General features: G+C 36.4%; 1 protein-coding gene across 1 annotated transcript in view; it reads left to right on the plus strand.

Moving 5' to 3' along the window:
- Positions 1 to 20636, plus strand: part of ITFG1 (integrin alpha FG-GAP repeat containing 1) — a 286746-nt gene that overhangs the window by 203184 nt on the left and 62926 nt on the right. Inside the window, exon 13 of the mRNA XM_045989066.1 lies at positions 15828 to 15871. Coding sequence (XP_045845022.1) covers positions 15828 to 15871 — 44 coding nt within the window. The remainder of the gene's footprint in view (positions 1 to 15827; positions 15872 to 20636) is intronic.

A 20636-nucleotide genomic window follows, 5' to 3' on the forward strand; every position in this document is an offset into this window, starting at 1 on the left:
TTGCACATTATATTCTCTTATAATTGTATTTCTGTGGTGTTTGTGATCTCACCTGTTTTATTAGTGATTGATAAATCTGGCTAGAGGTTTATCAGTCTTTTTAATTTTTTCAATATACCAGCTCCTAGTTTCATTGATCTCTTCTCCTAGGTTTGGTTTGGTTTGGTTTTTTTTTTTTTCCTATGCCATCAATTTCTGCTCTAATCTTTATTATTTCCCTTCTTATTCTGGTTTTAGGCTTTCTTGACTGTTCTTTTTCTAGATCCTTTAGGTATAAGGTTAGGTTGCATATTTGAGACTTGTCTTGTTTCTTAAGGAAGACCTGTATTGCAGTATACTCTTGGGACCACCTTTGCAGCATCCCAAAGGTTTTTTGGACTTTTTGTGTTTTCACTTTCATTTGCTTCCATGTATTTTTTTCATTTCTTAATTTTCTGGTTGACACATTCAATCTTAATAGGATGTTATTTGATTTCTATGTATTTGTGGTCTTTCAAAATTTTTTCCTTGTGGCTGACTTCAAGTTTCATAGCATTGTGGCCTGAAAATATGCATGGTATGATCTTAATCTTTTTGTACTGCTTGAGGCCTGATTTGTGACCTGGTAGGTGATCTATTCTGAAGAGTGTTCTATGTGCGGTCAAAAAGAATGTGTATTCTGCTGCTTTATGATGAAATGCTCTGAATAGATCTATTAAGTCCATCTAGTCCAGTGTGTCATTCAAAGACATTGTTTTCTTACTGATTTTCTGCTTACATAATATGTCCATTGCTTTGAGTGGACTAATGAAGTCCCCTGCTATTATTGTGATGTTTTCAATGAGTTTCTTTAAGTTTGTTATTAATTGATTTGTATATTAAAATCTAGTTTGTCTGACATAAGGATATCTACTCCAGATTTCTTTTGATATCTATTAGCATGGTTCTCCACCTCTCACTTTCAATCTGAAGATGTCTTTTGGTCTAAAATGAGTCTCTTGTAAGCATCGTATCAATGGGTCCTATTTTTTTGTTTTGTTTTGTTTTGTTTTATCCACTTTGATACCCTATGTATTTTGATTGGACCATTGAGTCCATTTGCATTCAGAGTGATTATTGATAGATATAAACTTTGTGCCATTATATTACCTGTAGAGTCTCTGTTCCTGTAAATTGTCTCTTTTTCTTTCTAGTCTTTGTTGCTTTTGGTCTCTTTCCCATTCAAAGTGTACACATTATTATTTCTTGCAGAGCTGCTTTAGTGTTCATGAACTCCTTTAGTTTTTGTTTGTCTTGGAAACACTTTATTTCTCTTTCTATTCTCAGTGGCAGCCTTGACTGCATATTTTTTCCATTTAACACATTGAATGTAGCATGCCACTTTCTTCTGGCCTGCCAAATTGCTATGGGTAATTCTGCTAAACTTATGTATCTACCCTTGTTGGTTAAAGACCTTTTGTCCCTAGCTGCTTTCAGAATTCTCCCTTTTGTTAGTATTTTGCAGGTTTCCCTGTGATGTCTTGGTGTAGGCCTGCTTTTATTCATTTAGAGGGGAATTCTCTGTGCCTCTTGGATTTGAATGCCCATTTTCTTTCCCCAAATTAGGGAAGTACTCAGCTACAATTTGTTCAAATAATCCTCTGCCCCTTTTTCTTGCTCTTCTTCTTGTGGGATTCCTATGATACAGAAATTACTTATGGAATCACTGAGTTCCCTCAGTCTGTATTCATGATCTAATAATTTCCCTTCCCTCCTCTTTTCTGGTTCACTATTTACCATAATTTCATCTTCATGTCACCTATTCTTTCCTCTGCTTCTTCCCACCTGTTGTGATTGTATCCTGTTGGTTTTGCATCTCACTTACAGCATTTTTTATTTCAGCCTGACTAGTTTCTAGGTCTCTTATCTCTGAAGCAAGGTTTTCTCTGGTGTTCTGCGCTGTTTTCAAAGCCACTAGTAATCTTATGACTGTTGTTCTAAATTCTTACTCAAATATATTGCTTATATCTGTTTTGAGCAAGTCTGTGTCTCTGATTTCTTCTTAATCTTTCTTTTGGGGAAAATTCCTCTATCTTGTCATTTTGGCTAAGTTTCCGTCTTTTGAATATTATGAAAGCTTGTTGTGTTTCCTGCTTCTGAGTGTAATGCTAAAAAAGCTTCTGAGCATAATGCTAAAAAAGCTTGTTGTGTTTCCTGCTTCTGAACGTAATGCTAAAAGAGGTCATACACTGTCCAAGGCCTGGCCCTTCAAGAAGTATTTCTGCTGCTATATGCTCTCTGTGCACTCTGCTGTTGTGTTTTGGCTACTCTTACCCACAGGTCAGTCTTCAGGATTCCTCCTTGCTTGCAGTGGGGAGTGTCTGGGCATTTAACTAGGTGTGCTTTGATTTGTTTGTTAAGATAAGCCTGATTACAAAACAAACAAACCTGACCCAAGAAAAAGAAAAAAGGAATAGGAACGAAAAAGGCAAACAGAATATAAGCTTGATTCCAAAGAAAAGAGAAAGAAATAAAACAAAAAGAAGGCTGATCTAAAATATTAGAAACTATAATCATGATTCTAAAGAAAAAAGAAAGGAAAAAAAGGCAGGGAGGTGGGGATGGCAGAGCCTGGTCCTGTTTCCACCAAAACTGAAGCCAACTCTTGGGAGTACTCTGTGGTCAGTGGACTTGGTACATGTAGGGGGCCTGGGTTGGTCCTCTCGGGGAGAGGCTCACTACACTGGCTCACAGTTGGACTTGCCCTAATAATGATGCTCCTGCAGGGCACTGGGGGCTGGGTTTGGTGTGAGTGGCTCCAGCTCCTGGGGCAAATAATACATTATATGTTAATAAAAATAATTAATAAAAATTTTTAAAATAATACACAAGCTATAACATATAATGTGTTTTAACATGAAATCTCAAGGGGTGCCTGGGTGGCTCAGTTGGTTAAGTATCTGTCTTCAGCTCAGGTCATGATCCCAGGGTCCTGGGATCAAGGCCCTCACTGAGCTCCTTGCTCCATGAGGAGCCTGCTTCTCCCACTCCTACTCCCCCTGCTTGTGCACTCTTTTTCTCTCTCTTTCTCTCTCTCTGTTAAATAAAATCTTTTTTTTTTTTTTTTTTAATGGAATCTTAAGATCCTAAGTATTGTCAGGGGACCTGGCTAGCTTAGTCCATAGAGCATGCAACTCTCAGTCTCAGGGCTGTGAGTTCAAGCCCCACCTTGGGTACAGAGATTACTTAAAGATAAAAATAAAAATCTCAGGACAGCTGGATGGCTCAGTCCGTTAAGCAACTGCCTTCAGCTCAAGTCATGATCCCAGGGTCCTGGGGTTGAGCCCCATATCGGTCTCCCCTTACTCTGTGGGGAGCTTACTTCTTCTCCCTCTGCCTACCACTCCCCCTGCTTGTGCTCTCTCCCTGTCAAATAAATAAGATCTTTTTTAAAAAAATAAAATAAAAAAATAAAAATAAAAATCTTAAAGAAAAAATCCTATATATTGTCACTTTAAGGAAAACTTAGGAGTTGTACATTCCATTAGTCATTAGTTTTAAACCAATTTAATCTGCTAGTAACCAGTACTTCAAATAGCTCATTAAGTATTTTATTTACAGATTTTCATTTAATTCTGTGAATGGACTATCTTCTAAATTCCAGTAATCTTTTTTATAACAGCTATAGTTTTTAAAGTCTAAGGGTCTTAGGAATTACTCTTTAAAACAGTCTATTTAAAAGGGTAATATAGGGGCGCCTGGGTGGCTCAGTGGGCTAAGCCTCTGCCTTCAGCTCAGGTCATGATCTCAGGGTCCTGGGATCGATCCCCGCATCGGGCTCTCTGCTGAGCAGGGAGCCTGTTTCCCCCTCTTTCTCTGCCTGCCTCTCTGCCTACTTGTGATCTCTGTCTGTCGAGTAAATAAATAAAATCTTAAATAAATAAATGGGTATTATAAAAAATAAAAAAATAAAAGTGTATTATAAAATGTTATAATAAATCTGTATAGGATTTTGTAATATGTCACAAATACATACTCATAATTTACAAAAGTTTATGAAATGGATAAAATTCTTAACTTTTTTTTTTTAATATTTTATTTATTTCTTTGACACAGAGAGAGAGAGAGATCACAAGTAGAGCAGCAGGCAGAGAGAGAGGGGGAAGCAGGCTCCCTGCAGAGCAGAGAGCCCGATGTGGGGTTCGATCCCAGGGCCCTGAGACCATGATCTGAGCCGAAGGCAGCGGCTTAACCCACTGAGCCACCCAGGCACCCCAAATTCTTAACTTTCTAAATGTTAGACTGTGGTTCAGCCAAGTTAGTAGGAAACCATTCATTGACACTTGAAATGAGAAAGAGATATTTTAAGAAGCTCACGGTGGTGAAAAACACAAACAGTGGAATGCTGGAATTATATACTAGTATCTACCGTGTGAAATTCCATTTTTCCATTTGGGCTTTTTATTTTGGCCACCTTCCCAGTTGTTGTTGCAGTTGCTTAAGAAAATTGTTTTACTTAAAACCATATAGTTTTAGGGGCGCCTAGGTGACTCAGTGGGTTAAAGCCTCTGCCTTCGGCTCAGGTCATGATCCCAGGGTCCTGGGATCGAGCCCCGAATCAGGTTCTCTGCTAAGTGGGGAGCCTGCTTCCCTTCCTCTCTCTCTGCCTGCCTCTGCCTACTTGTGATCTCTGTCTGTCAAATAAAATAAAAATCTTTTAAAAAATAAAAAATATATAGTTTTATATAAAAATATATATATAGATACATATAACTGTCACTTCTAGGATGTGAGCTTTCTGCCTTGGAGCCTTTACGGGTGGGTTTTTGGTTTGTTTGTTGTTTTTGTTTGTCTATTTTCCTGACTAAAACACAAGGGATGGAATTTTTATTCTGATGTCACTGGAGAAATTACCGTCTTCCACTGAATTAATAGACTACTGGTACTTTTTACTTGTTCTTAAACTTGGCATTATGGAGTCTTAAAATTGTAATTTCAGGATGACATTTGTAAAATCACCATCAGAGTCCAGCCTTTTACTTTTTTGATTATGCAAGAGAATTTCAAAGCATTATTCCTTTTTTTTAATGGTAAAGTTTTGGTTTAACACTTGTTTTTTTACTACAAAATAAGGCAGCCAATTATAAAACATTTGGAAAATCTTTAAAAAGCTATGCCCTTTGCCACATATTAATCTATAGTTAACGGGAGCACTGAGCATTCTCTACTAGTTTCTGGTAGTTCCCAGTTTCAGGCACACCAAAAGAATCTGTGGCAGTAAAAACTGATACTTATAAATACTAGAATCCAGAATTGTAGAATCCACAATTCATTTGAAAACAAAGAGGGGCGACTGGGTGGCTCAGTGGATTAAAGCCTCTGCCTTCGGCTCAGGTCATGATCTCAGGGTCCCTGGATCAAGCCCCTGCATCAGGCTCTCTGCTCAGCAGGGAGCCTGCTTCCTCCTCTCTCTCTCTCTGCCTGCCTCTCTGCCTACTTGAGATCTCTGTCTGTCAAATAAATAAATAAAATCTTTAAAAACAAACAAACAAATAGCAATTGCCAGTATATGCTTTTTATCACATGCCAGGCCCTCTGCCAAGTGTTTTACATGGATTGTCTCATATAACAGTACCTATATATGCTCACTTTTAGTGAAACACATTAGAATTTATAACTTTTTAAAATAGTAGGATCTTGCATATCAGGGAAAGAGAAAACAGAAAATTATCTTACAAAATAAGTTATACTCCTGGTTCTGCTATGCATTTCTGACATACGTGAGCAAACATAAACAAAGCACTCTAAAACCAAACCATCTGTGCTGGGACAGAATGTTAAGCACCTGAAACTATCTACTAGCAAGATAGAAACCAGTTTGGAATTTTAGGATATAGGAATTTTTATAAACCTTGAAAATTATTTTATCCAACCATAGTATTATAAAGATTTTTCTAAAAATGTAAAACAGAGAAGTGAAGTGATTCGCCCATGCCCACACTTTGCACTGGCTTACGCACTTGTTGAAATTTCCTGTACTATATGAATAGGATGCCTGAAAGAAGCAGATCTTATGGATTTTAGCCAGTGTTGGTATTAAATAGTCATTTGGGGATTTATTCTTTTTTCTTTTAAGATTTTATTTATTTATTTGTCAGAGAGAGAGAGAGAGCGAGCACAGACAGGCAGAGTGGCGGGTGAGGCACAGGGAGTGGCAGGTGAGGCACAGGGAGAGGCAGGCTCCCTGCCGAGCAAGGAGCTTGATGTGGGACCTGAACCCAAGACGCTGGGATCATGACCTGAACTGAAGGGAGCCGCCCAACCAACTGAGCCATCCAGGCGTCCCTTGGGATTTATTCTTGATGAACATTCATGACCTGTAAACTTGGTATAATTTAATATGAACAGAAACTAACAAAAAAACCCTTATTAATAACAAGATGAACTACAAATACAAATATTAAATGTATGCTTGTGTTTCTCAGCATTTAATTTAGTTCTTCCTCTCTTTTTGAAGTTGTATGTAATTTTAGTAAGTTATGATTTAAACTGTACTGATGAGCATGTCACATTAATATACAGAATAATATAGTAGGGAAATAAAAATAAAAATTTTCCTGATATAGCCTGTACATTTAAAGAAACCTAATGTTTTTCAGACTTTTTTTTTATTTTATTAATTCAAGAGAGGAAGAAGATAGAAGTGTATATATGAGTAGGTGTGTCCCTTTTTTGCGATTGTAAACTTAAAGGGAAAACAGAGGGATTTGTGATACCAAAGCTAAAAGTGAAATTCCATTCTTCTATAGTATTCTTGAGAAAACAATATAATCACTGAAAGTAGCTAAATACATTTTTTTCTGCCTCATGTCAAATATGTAGAGCTAGTAGAGCCCAGAAACCATACAGTCTTAAGTCTGCCCTACCTGCTGCAGTTACTAAGTATATGTCACTGGAAAGAAGTCGGGTTGTTCTGTAGATGAAATAATTTCAGGCTAAGAACAGATTAACCTTCATAATAGTATTTAGGAGTTCTGAATTCCTAATTAAACAATATTATCAACCAGAATATTAAATTAAAGGTTCAAAGATTATTACAATTCCTTCTTGCAACTAGGCTTGCAGAAAACAAGGAGATGCATATTCTATTTGTATTATGTAGATATCTCCTCTTATAAGACATATGTATGTATAATATGTATAACATGTGTATGATATGTATATAGTTAGGATATATTTAAATCTTATCTTGATCCTATTACCATAATATGAAAATTCAAATTTGACAAAGGAAATCTTGTAGAAAACAAAAATAGATACAAGAACCAAATTTTTAGCTTGCTATATACAAAATGAAACAGACTATAATATAATTTTGAGTAAATACTCTCAAACTATGCTAAATAAGACACAGACAATTTATCTTGTACAGAAAACAAAATAATCCACTGCTTCATCGATTTTTCCATCTCCCATTGAAGTAGGATAATGTGTTTTTTAAATGAGTTAGTGTCTAGTGGCCACGTGTTCTTTCATAAGAGCTCCATTTGTTTTGTGACCTTGAGTGACGTACTGGCCCAAGCTTCAGTGTCCTTTTCTGTAAAAAAAAAAAGAAGAATAAGAAGAAGATTGTGGGGGTCAACTAAACGTATCTCCCAATCTTTCTGTGAGGATTAAGGAAGCGCATATATGAAAGCAAATTCCTGTTCAGAGTTGGGCACTTACCAGGTCAATGAATGTTTACTAAAAAGACACCTGATAACCTTTCTGAAGGATAATTTCAGTATATACACCAAAAGCTTTAAGATTATACCCAGAAACAATTCTAATTCTATGGTTATCCCAAGAAAATTATCAGGGATGTGCCAAAGATTTGTGTATAATATACTATATCTGTAAGGATGATCTCCCCAGTGGTGTTTTTAAAAGAAGACAAAGTTAGATTACAGAATGGAGGAGAACTTAAATGTCCTAATAAGAATGGGCATGTATTTTATATATCTATTTATTTATGATCTCACACGTGCACACACGAAAGAGAAGAAGAGAGGTGGAGGGGCAGAGGGAGAAACACTTCCCTCCGAGCAGGGAGCTCAGTCCCTGGATCCTGGTATCATGACCTGAGCCAAAGGCAGATGCTTAACTGACTGAGCCACCCAGGTGCCCCAAGAATGGGTGTTTATTTTTATCCATATATCTATCCATACATACAGTAGAATACCATTAGTTAAGGGATAGAAGCATATTTAATAATGTAGAAAAAGATTGGATTATGTCAACCAAAAAGATTACAAAATTATGAGTAGCATGTCTTCATATATGTAAATTTTTTAAGTATGTGTATTAGTCTACTCAGGCTGCCATAACAAAGTACCATATATGGGCTGGGCAGCTTAAACAAGAGAAATTTGGTTCTCATAGTCTGGAGACTGGGAATTCCAAGATTGAGGTGCCAGCAAAGTAGGTTTCATTCTGAGGCCTCTTCTCTTGGTTTATAGGTGGCCTCCATCTCTTTGGGTGCTCACATGACCTCCACTTTGTGTGCACAGTGAGTGAGAGAGAGGGAGCAAGAGAGCAACTCTCTCATGTCTCATCTTAATAGGTCACTAATCCCATCAGATTAATGCTCCACCCTTAAAAACTCATTTAACCTTAATTTTTCCTTAGAGGCCCCATCTCCAAATATGGCAGCACAAAGGTTAGAACTTCAATCTATGAACTTTGGAGGGGCACATTCAGTCTATGACAGTGTGATATCTTAAAACAAATTGGTAAGAATATCTGGATGGTTGAATCACAAGTGATTTTTACTTTCTTTTCTACATTTTTGAATTTTTTCTCTAATATCCTCAAAATATTCAGAGAAGTAAGTAGACAGAGTAGATGATTATAGCGGTTGATTTGGGCTGAGGGTGGGAATAGGAGGACTAGGGCCTAATAGCTAAAGGGTACAGGGTTCCTTTTTAGAAGTGATGAAAAGTGATTATGGTTATGGTTGCACAACTCTGGAAGTACACTAAAAACTACTGAATAGGACACTGTAAATGGGTGAATGCTATCTCAAAATGTGGATTATATCTGAAAGCTGTTACAAAATGTGTGCACATGCACATGTGTGTGTGTACATACACGTGTGTGTGTGTGAAGATGGTTTTGGAAACCACCACTTACACAACAAGCATTTATTGCTAAAAGAAATCTGTCTACTTGAAAGAGGAAGATGTTTGCATGTAATATAGCTAAAGAAGAGTGAAAAGTGCTTTGTACTTGAATTATATGTGCTATAAGATTATTAAGATCATAGAAGGCTTCTGTGAAAATGGTAAGTGAGAACCTAGTTTCAGAAAGATGAAACGACCAAAATGGCTGATGGCACAACATTACAGGTGAAGGCCATGATCACAGAATAGAGAATGAGCAGACAGTAAGAAGGAGAAATTAATTCTGCTTCAGGGAAAATGTTGATGGTATCCACTGATGAATGGGCATCTGTGGCAAAGGGATGATCTAATAATTGCAGAAACTTAAACTGTATAAGTTGGCGTTCTCCAGAGAAACAGAACCAATTTTATATATGTATCTTTCTCTCTCTCTCTCTCTCTCTCACACACACACACGTACATACAGAGGTATCAGGGAGGGAGGGAGGGAGGGAGGGAGTTTGTCAGGCAGGAAAACCTGATGTTTTAGTGTATAGGCCATCTGGTCAGCGAATTGTTAACTTGGGAAAGGGTCAGACTTTTGTTCTATTCAGGCCTTCAGCTGATTGGATGGCACCCATCCACATTATGAAGAGCAATCTCTTTTACTCATTTTACCAATTAAATATTAATCTCATCCAAAACTGCTCACACAGAAATACTTAGAATAATTTTTGGCCAATTATCTGGGCACCTCATGGTCTAGTCAAGTTGACACATAAAAGGATCACACTTAGTCCTTAACATTTTTCATCACATTGATCGTTTGTTCACATAACTGTGTGAATGAAGGAGATAAATTTTATAGCAGTGTTCAGAAGGAAGAAAATGGATGTACATAATGAAAAGGTCAGATCCAGGGTGACCACTTTGGCATATAGGTGCGAGGTGATAAGAACAGTTACAGTGATGGGTTTACAGAGGAAGAGAGCTTGGTGAAATTTTACACAGGTGAAATTCACAGCCTGGTGAAATTTTATATAGATAGACCCCCTGCTAGCCACACCTAGATCAAGATGAAATATTTGCAGTACCCCCAGAAGGTCCCCCAACCCAGTCAATACTCCCTGCAAAAGTATATCCATTGTTATGATCTCGGTCACCACAGATTCATTTTCCCTATTTTGAATGTCATATAAAAGTAAGCATACAGTGTTACAACCTATGCCTCTGCATTCTTTATCTCAGCATTATGTCTGTGAGATTCATCCAACACATGTATTTGTAAATAGAATCTTACTAAACATATTTGCCTGCATCTTGTTTTTTTATCTCACCAAGAAAGCATAAATGCTCTTTCAAGTCATTACTTACAGGTCTCTTTCATCTTTTTGGGGGTTGTCAGGGGAGTGAAGGAGGGACTTATTTTATTTAGTTCCAGAGGTAGAATTTAATGATTCATCAGTTGCATATAACACCCAGTGCTCATTACACCAAGTGCCCTCCTTAATGCCAATCACCCAGTTACCCCATCCCACCACCCCTCCAGCAGTTTGTTTCCTAGAGTTAAGTTTCTGCTTGTCTCCCTCTCTGATTTTGTCTTTTTTTATTTTTCCTTCCCTTCCCCTATGTTCATGTTTTGTTTCTTAAAATCCACATATGAGTGAAATCATATGGTATTTGTCTTTCTCTGACTAAATTATTTCCCATAGCATAATAACCTCAAGTTCCACCCGTGTCATTGCAAATGGCAAGATCTCATTTTTTTATTATCCAAAGGATACAGACATAGTGATTTGAAGGAGCACAGGCACACTGATCTTCATAGCAGCAATGTCCACAATAGTCAGAGTACAGAAAGAGCCCAGATGTCCTTCATTCTTTCAATAGCTCCGTGTCATTGCATAATACTATACATATTCCACAGTTTATCTAGTATTTTCTCTAGAAGATATGTAGATATGTAGCTGGTTTCCAATATTTCACAGACATGAAATTAAGGGAGTTGAGGGGCTGGGTTTTTAATATTAATAAATAATACCAAATCACCATTCCCAAAAGCATTGGTATTTACATTCCCGCCAGCATATGACACTGTCCAGTTTAGTACCTATTGATCTGAGAGCTCTAAATTTTTATTTCATTAATAAATTTGGTTTTTAAGTAATACATGCAAATTATAAAAAAAATACAAGAGTAAGTGGTGAAAAGTCAGTCTCCCTTTCCCCATCTCCTTGGTCTAATTCCTTTTCCCAAGACAACTTCTTTGTGTCGCTTCAAGATACTTTATGTATATACAAACATATATGTGTATATACTTTTACTTTACATAAATGGTTGTTCTAGGCTCTGCTTTCTTCACTTAACAACATATCTTGGAGAGTATACCACAGCAATATAATCTAGAGCTGCCTCATTATTTTAACTATGGATACAACATAATGAGTTCTTTTAAATAGATATCAAGGCTATTTCAATCCCTCGTTATTGTCATTATAAATAATGCCACAGAGAATATCCTGTTGGATAATTTTCTAAAAATAGAATTAGTAAAAAATAACGTGAATGTTTTAAATAAAAAATTACTGAAGTATACATATAGAAAAGCCACCTAAGTACACAGGCCTAATTTCACAAAATACAATGTACCTTGTAATTATTGCCAGATCAAGAAACACATATAACCAACAACTAGAAGCTTCCTCATGCTCCCGTTAGTTACTAACCCACTTCACCTAAAAATAACCAGTTTTCATTTCCAGCACCACAGATTAATTCTGCCTAGTTTTAAACTTTATAGCACATTTTTTACTTTAACAGATGTCCCTTCATAGAAATTATATCGATTTATATTTTCATCTATAGTACATAAAAATGTATATTTCCGGGGCGCCTAGGTGGCTCAGTGGGTTAAGCCTCTGCCTTCGGCTCAGGTCATGATCCCAGGATCCTGGGATCGAGCCCCGCATCAGGCTCTCTGCTCAGCAGGGGTCCTGCTTCCTCCTCTCTCTCTGCCTGCCTCTCTGCCTACCTGTTATCTCTGTCTGTCAAATAAATAAATAAAATCTTAAAAAAAAAATTTATATTTCCTAATAGCTTCACCAACCAATGGGTTGTTAAACTTTTTGATTTTTGCCAATCACATAAGTGAAAGGTATTGTCTTTTATTTTGCATTTTTCTTATACCACGTAAAGTTCAGCATCTTTTCATATGTCTGAGAGTCATTTGTATTTTTATTTCTACAAACAGTCCTTATCTTTTTTCACTGTCTTATTTACAAATGTACTATAATATATATTAACAAAGTTAATCTTTTGTTATATGTGTTGCAAATATTCTTCCTAGTTTGTCATTTATCTTTGATTTTATTGTTTTTTTTTTCCTACAGACATTTTTCTTGGCCTTTTATTTCTTGCCTGCTAGGTATAAAATTGATTTTTTTCCCCTGACGGGTAAGGTTGAGTGTTTTTGTTTATGGTTTTGATTATTTGCATTTTCTTTTCTGGGATATTGCTTCTTGATATCCTTCATTTTCTACTGGATTATCATCTTTGAATGCATACCTAGAAGCTCTTTGTATGTGAGCAATAGTATGGTTTTGTAATGTATATTTATAAGGAAGTTTACCCCCCCTCATTAGTTTTTTTAAATGTTTATGTCTTTTTTGTAGTGTAACAGCTTTGAGATTTAAGTCACATACCATACTATTCACCCACTTCAGTGGCTTTGAGTGTATTCACAGAATTTTGCAACCATCTCCACGATCCATTTTAGAAATGCTTATTACCACAGAAGAAACCCCATGCCCTTTAGTAATCACTTTCAATCCCCTATTGCTGCTCCAACCCACCGCAACCCTAAGCCCACTATTCTCTTTGTCCATAGATTTGCCTATCCCAGACATTTCATAAAAATGTAATCCTATAAAGTATGGTCTTTTGTGACTGACTTCTTTCACATACCATAATGTTTTCAAGATCATCCATGTAACATTATCAATACTTTATTCCTTTTAATTATCAAATAATATTCCATTATATGAATATACCACATCTTTTTTATCCATTTATCAGTTGATGAATTTTGGCTATTACAAATAATACTGTTGTGAACAGTAATATACAAGCTTTCATGTGGACATATATTTTAATTTTTCTATTTAATATCTCTTGAGATATACCTAGGAATGGAATTGCTGGATTAAGTGGGGACTCTAGTTTATCCTTTAAGGAATTGCCAGATTGTTTTCCAAAGCAGCTGGACCATTTTACATCCCCACCAGAATTCTGTAAGGTATCCCATTTCTCTACCTCCTCACCAACATTGGTTATTATCTGACTTTTTTATTATACCCATCCTAATAGGTGTGAATGGTATCTTGGGAGTTTATTTCATTTTGTTGTTTTTTTTTTAACTGACAACCATTTTTTTATTGTGGTTAAAAAAAACACATAATGTAAAACTTACCATCTTAATCATTTTTAAATGTGCAGTCAGTAATGTTAAGTATATTCACGTTGTTGTGAAACAGATCTCCAGAACTTTTTTATCTTGCAAATCTGAAACAGTATACCCATTTAACAACCGTCCCTCTTTTCCTCACGCTTAACCTGTGGGAACCACTACGCTACTTTTTGTTTTCTATGAATGTGACTTTAGTTACCTTATATAAATGGAATCATACAGTATTTGTCTTTTTGTGACTGGCTTGTTTCACTTAGCATAATGTCCTCAAGTTTCATCCATGTTGTAACATGTGACAGGATTTCTTTTTAAAGCCAAATAATGTTTATATATATATATATATAAAATCACATTTTATGTATTTCTACTCATCCTTCAGACATTTATTCAGTTTACTTCCCCATCTTGGATATTCCAAATGTGCATTGCACTGTGGTTTTCATTTGCATTTCTCTGATTGCTAATGATGCTGAACATCTTTTCATGAGCTTTGTATATCTCTATATCTTCTTTGGAGAAATGCCTATTCAGATCCTTTGCCCATTTTTTAATTAGGTTATCTTTCTGTTGAGTTGTTTATATTATTTGTGTCCTTGCCAAATGTAATATTTCTGTTGAGTTGAAGTCTAACTTTATTTTCCTCCAAGTAGCCAATTATCCAGTACCATTTATTGAATAATCCATCTTTTTCTCCTTCAACAAGTACTTATTGAGCAAATACATTGGGTTAGGCCCTGAGAAAATAAGGATAAAATGAGGCAGAACTTACATACTAGTACAAAGACAGACTTGTGAGAAAATAATTACTGTTCATCAAGATACTGGTTTAGGGGTACCAGGGTGGCTCAGTGGGTTAAAGCCTCTGCCTTCGGCTCAGGTCATGATCTCAGGGTCCCAGGATCAAGCCCCGCATACAGCTCTTTGCTCAGCAGGGAGCCTGCTTTCCCCTCTCTCTCTCTCTGCCTGCCTCTCTGCCTACTTGTAATCTCTCTGTCAAATAAATAAAATCTTTTTTTAAAAAAAGATACTGATTTAAATGAAGTTTATGAAAATCATTTTGTGACAAGAAAAAAAAAAGTACCAGTATCTACCTGGAGTTTAGGGAAGAGAAACAAAAGAGAAGGAGAAATTAGGTCATAGAAAGTTGGGAGAATAAAGGAGTGAGAACCAGGTAGTGTTCTGGGATAAGAAACTTAAACACTGAAAACTGTTTTGCAAATGTAAAACATTTATTTCAGTGTTTCCTCAGATTGTAGTTCCTGTAAATGTACTATAGCAAATGAACAGGTATCTTCCTTTGTGATAAAGTATGTCATGCTCATTTTTGTGTCTTTGTATACACTTTATATATACTTCATAACTTTGTCTATACTTTATATGCCCAGCCTAAGTATTTCTGTTAGGATTGTCATTTCATATTCATAGAATATAAATAAATGTAAGATGCCTTTTTCCTATGGATATGTTTGAGTTAACAAAAATTTATAATTATTATTGAGATAATTCATGCTTACTGAGCACAAATGTCAGTCATCTCTTCAATGCATAACATATAGAATACTTAATAGTATATAATATCAACTTCCTTCAAAGGTGGCACTTCACATGAAGGGATGGTAAAAAAACTATGTTTCAAAACTCATGTTACTTACACAAATAATATTCAGACATTCTAACCTTTTCCTTTTTTTTTTTTTTTGGTAATTATAGAATAAACATGTCACTAAATTACTTCTGTGTATTTGTCATAAGCCCATCAATTCTTTCATAGTTGTGATCTCCATAATAGTTAATTAGCAAGGGTACCCAAAATCTTTGACCCAGAAACTTGGACTAGATAAGTGGGAAAAGTCTAATTTGAGATATAAAATGCTAAATGTGTTTTTCTCAGTATACATTTTAATTGGTTTGCATTTGGCACTTCTCTGTCAGAATCTAAGTTATCCTTAGAATTTAGCTAACCACTTGGAAAATAGAACCAACAGTAGGTATGGCATGATATAACTATAATTAATTATCTCACCTATATATTTCACAAAGCAGCAGCATCTTAACTCCATAATAAAGGTTTTTAAAATATCAGTGTAAAGTGAACAACAGAAACTTGATTTACCCAGATCTAAAGGAATCGAATTGGTTTTTGCCTGTGATTATGATTCAGTAGAGCACATTAATAGATTATGGGGGAGGGGGGAATTAGAGTTCACTTTAAATATAAGCTTAGGTTGTAACAGTAATAATCGCCTTTTCTTATTTTTCCACAGTTCTCAGTGGTCTCTGTTCTAATGACTGTCCTCGTAAGATAACAGTAAGTAAACTTAATTCTCAATTGTAAAATTTTCTGTGAAAAATCTCTGTATAATAGGTATACACAAAGTAGTTGTTATAGGTTACACTCAAGTTATTATTATTTAGGAATGATTAAAATGTCCTTCAATGCTCAAAAAAACTTCACTGAGAATAAAATAACTTGCCTAAAAAATTCTTACCTCAAAGTTCACCTCCCTTATGAAGCCTTTTCTGATAGCTTGGAAAAATAAGGTCCCCTCCCATTGTTTATGGGCACACTATTGCCATTTTGGCATATATAATACTTGAACTCAGTTCTATTTATATTAAATGCCTCTCTACACTAGACTGGAATCCCTTGACATCAAGAAAGCTCTCATCTTTGTATGCGTGGTACGTAGCACAGTCAAGCATATAGTAGACAATTAATGAATTTTTTTGGTATAGTCTTAATACTGACTATCTAATGGAATGTTTTGGTGAAATAAAACGTAAAAATAAATTAGACTTAGTTTTTGAAATTGCCAGTTCATGTAAATAATAATAAGAATATTACATTATATTTTGAGTGTGTGTGTGTGTGTGTGTGTGTGTGTGTGTGTGTATGCATATGTTGATATATCCCTGCTTGGGTCCTCATAGTAACCCTTGTTTCATAAGGAATTACCCCCCATGTAAAGATGAGGAAACTGAGGATCAGAGAAATTAAATTGCCCAAAGTCATAGAGCTATTAAGTAGTGGAACTAGAACACATAGCTAGATGTTCTGGTAATTGTCTCATACTTTTACTACCGCAGTTAAGCACTACATAACCGATATTGTGCATATGGTTGGGAAATTACATATTTAAGATATATGGAAACAGACCCCGACCCAGAGATTTGTATGCAGAGATTTAATTTAGACTCAACTCAGGAGCAACAACTGTGAAGTAGTAAGGAAAGAATTGGCAGGAGAAGTTGGTCTGTGATGCATGGGGTGCTGTGAAGGTAGGATGGCCCTTCAGAGATGGCCCAAATAGAGGCAGAGGAGTCTGGCTTTTGTATTCCCATATCAATCAGACACTGCATGCATGTAGTCCTCAGGGAAGGCTTATAATAGGTAAGAAACAGCGTAGGAACCCAGCTGTGACTCAGTGTAGCTCAGGGAATAAGTACCTCAGTACTGAAAAGAACATCTAGACAATGCATCACCACATCCATTATGAAAGAATGTGAGTGCCTAGTCAAATCCATCTGCTTCCATATTATAAAAATGTGGTTGTATAGTGGGGGAGGCTATGGGGAGGGGAATGCAGAAGATGTAGGGGAACTTGCCACTTAATTTTGTTGTGAATCTAAAACTGCTCTAAAAAATTTGTGTGTTTTTTAAAAATTTTTAAAGTGTAGATGTAATTAATCAGAGGCTAAAATTAATTCAGTTATTCAGGTATTGTCTATCCATTCCATGAAATGTTCAGATACTTTGTTCCTCCTCCAGGTCAGGGTCTGTTTCCTCTTCCTCCTTTCTCTCATTGACCATATTCATTACATGGTCAAGCAAAGAACTTTAAAACATTGAAATGGAACCCACTCATTTTACCCGCAAGTTCTGGGAGAAAAGGTAATAGGAAAGGTGGCATGATTAAGGCAGGTTATACTTCTAAGATCAATAATGCTCCCATTTTCTTTATCTTAAAATAAAAGCAATTTTAATTACAGGGAGAACACAATCATTTAGAAAGCCATGTACCTAAAATTCAGCATGCAGAGCTATTCTTACAATGATTATGCTAACAGTCCAGCACCTTTGGGCTTTTTTGCAGGTAACACATCTGCCTTCCATTCATCCATTTATTACTTTCTTTTGAAGTTCAGATCCTGTTGAACTGCCTTCACATAGATCATTTTCCTTCCCCGCTGATATTATAGATCACAATTTTATGACAACCTAAAAGAAACAAATGCATACCATACTTCCACAGTTTTCCATATGTCAAATGTGTGCCCACTTGTAAAATTATTTATTATTTCATGAAAAAGTGGGCCTTCTTCATATTGCTTTGACATTAGATCCACTTGATCATAACAGAAAGTGTTATATTAAGTATGACCCTGTGTGAGACTAAGAGGGAAAATGCACCTATGTGATATTCTTTACCACTTGAGTTATTTATGAGTTGAAGAGCTCTTCTGCTGCCAGTATACTCCCACCTAATAAAAATACAGGCAGTCTATTTGATTCGTGGAGAGAGGAAAGAACTATTCAAGTCAGAAACCAAACCCACCCAAATTCCTTCCATCTCTATTCTGAAAACCCCAGGCCATACTCTGGACCTTACCTACTAAAACTATTTACAGTTTTGAAATTATAATGCCATCCATTCAGCAATCTGACCACAACCTGTTTTCCCAGCCCTCTCCCCTTACTGTACCTGTTCATCTTTAAGACCATGAGTCTCTTGACTTTTTGCCTTTATCTTCCTCTTTTAGCTGCCGTAAAGAGCCTCACTCCTGCCATTGCTTTTAACTCTCATAATGCACTCTTCTTTCATTGTGCATGCCTGGCAGAATTACAGCCCTGGGTTAGTCCAGCTATCTACCCTGTTCAGTATTAGACCTAGGCTTCTGGGCATTTCTGAAAGGAAAAAATAAACTGCTTTGCAAATTGGTACTACAACTGGTTCATAGTCTTCAGCCTGAAATAAGCATTCTTAACTGTATCGGTCTTTATGTGGATTCCTAGTCATCTTTTCTCCCATTCTTTTTTTATTTTTTTAAGATTTTTTATTTATTTATTTGACAGAGAGAGAGGGGGCACAAGCAGGGGGAGTGGGAGAGGGAGAAACAGGCTTCCCGCCAAGCAGGGAGCCTGATATGAACCTCCATCTCAGGACCCCGGGATCATGACCCAAGCCCAAGGCAGATGCTTACTGACTGAGCCACCCAGGCCCCCTCCCATTCGTTTTCTCTGATAACTTTCAGGATTTTCTCTTTGTCTTTGGTTTTCTGCTGATTGAATATGATATGCATAGATACAGATTTTTAGATATTTTTCTTGTTTTCATTACCTTTTCTCTGTGTGTTTCAGTTTTGGAAGTTTCCGTTGATCTTCAAGCTCACTGATTCTTTGCTCAGCTATGTCCAGGCATTCTTCATTTCTATTATTTTATTTCTATCATTTCTGTTTGATTCTCAAGAGTTTCCATCTCTCTGCTTTTATTCATGTATTTGTATGTTGTCTACTTTTTCCAGGAGAGCTCTTAACATATTTATCATAGTTATAGTTACTTTAAATTTCTGGTCTGATCATTCCAACATTGCTGCCACATCTGAGTCTGGTACCAATTCTTGCTTTCTCTATTTAAACCTTTTCTGCCTTTTAGCATGCCTTGAAATATTTTGTTGAAAGCCAGAAATGAGGCAGATAGGCCTTTAATATGAGGTTTTATGTCTATTTAGCTAGGATAATTCTAATAACTGTATTTTCTGTTTGTGGTAGCTGTATTCTCAGAGGCAGCATTTTTCTAAATTATCTTTTTTGTTTCCATGTAGTCTTTGTGTTTCCCTACAGACTTATCCTTAAGCAGGATCTGAGGCTTGCAGCGCTTTTAACTGTAATCCTGTTATTAGACAGGAGCCCATTGATGTGGCAATAAGGAACTATAGTCCTGTGATTAGGTCCTGGACTTTTAGTGAGCCTGTGTCCCTGGGATGTGAAGAGTGTAAGTGCTTCTTAGCTTCCACTCCCCCTTAGGCAAGGCAGGAAGGTGAGAGGGCACCAAATAAAGTTAAGCACTTCCTTTCCCCCAGGATGGAAAAGTTTCAGTAGAACCCAAGTAACTTAAGCTCTGGTGAAATAGTTTTCCCTTTGAGGGCAAGGTGTGAAGAACAAAGAGATCTGGGCATATTTCAGAATGGTTACTTCCCCTTCCTGTGCTAGAAGCCTGAGAGTTCTTTTTGTTTTCTAGTCTTCCCCCAGTAATCTGGCTGGATTCTGTAGGTAAAACTTATGCAGGCCTCCTCTGAGGCTGCTTCCCTCCCTCCCCCAGAGTTTTGGATTCTCAAACTACTTCATATTGAGCTTCCAGTAATTTGTCAGTTACATTTTTTTTTAAAGATTTTATTTATTTATTTGACAGAGAGAGATCACAAGTAGACAGACAGGCAGGCAGAGAGAGAGAGAGGGAAGCAGGCTCGCTGCTGAGCAAAGAGCCCGATGTGGGACTCGATCCCAGGACCCTGAGATCATGACCTGAGCCGAAGGCAGCGGCTTAACCCACTGAGCCACCCAGGCGCCCGGTCAGTTACATTTTAAGTGTCCTACCATACTGGCTCTGGTTTCAGTCTCCTGCTTCTAGGCCTCTGCTCTTAGTAAACTGTGATAGATTCTCTGTATCCACCCCATCTCTCCAGTTTTCAGGGTAGTGGTTTGCCCTGTGACAGTTCTCTGAATCTAAGGAGAGTTGCTTTTTACTTTCTTCAGTTTTGTTTTGTTTTGTTTTGTTTTTTGCTTTTGTGAGGACAAGAGTCACAACTTAAAGTTCATTACATGTCAGACCAGAAAGTCTCCTTGCATTTTTATCAGTATCACTTTATTTTTATTTCTTATAGCTTTATTGCAGTATAATTGACATGCAGTAAACTCTGCATAATGAATGTATTCAGTTTGATGTTATTATGTATATATATTATGTGTGCGTGTATATATACACACTATGTATATTTAAATGGATATATATAAAAATACCAACATAATGAAATACATATCATATTAAAATGATATGTATATATGATGTATAAAA

This window comes from Meles meles, chromosome 19 (assembly GCF_922984935.1).
Source record: "Meles meles chromosome 19, mMelMel3.1 paternal haplotype, whole genome shotgun sequence".
Lineage (NCBI taxonomy): Eukaryota > Metazoa > Chordata > Mammalia > Carnivora > Mustelidae > Meles > Meles meles.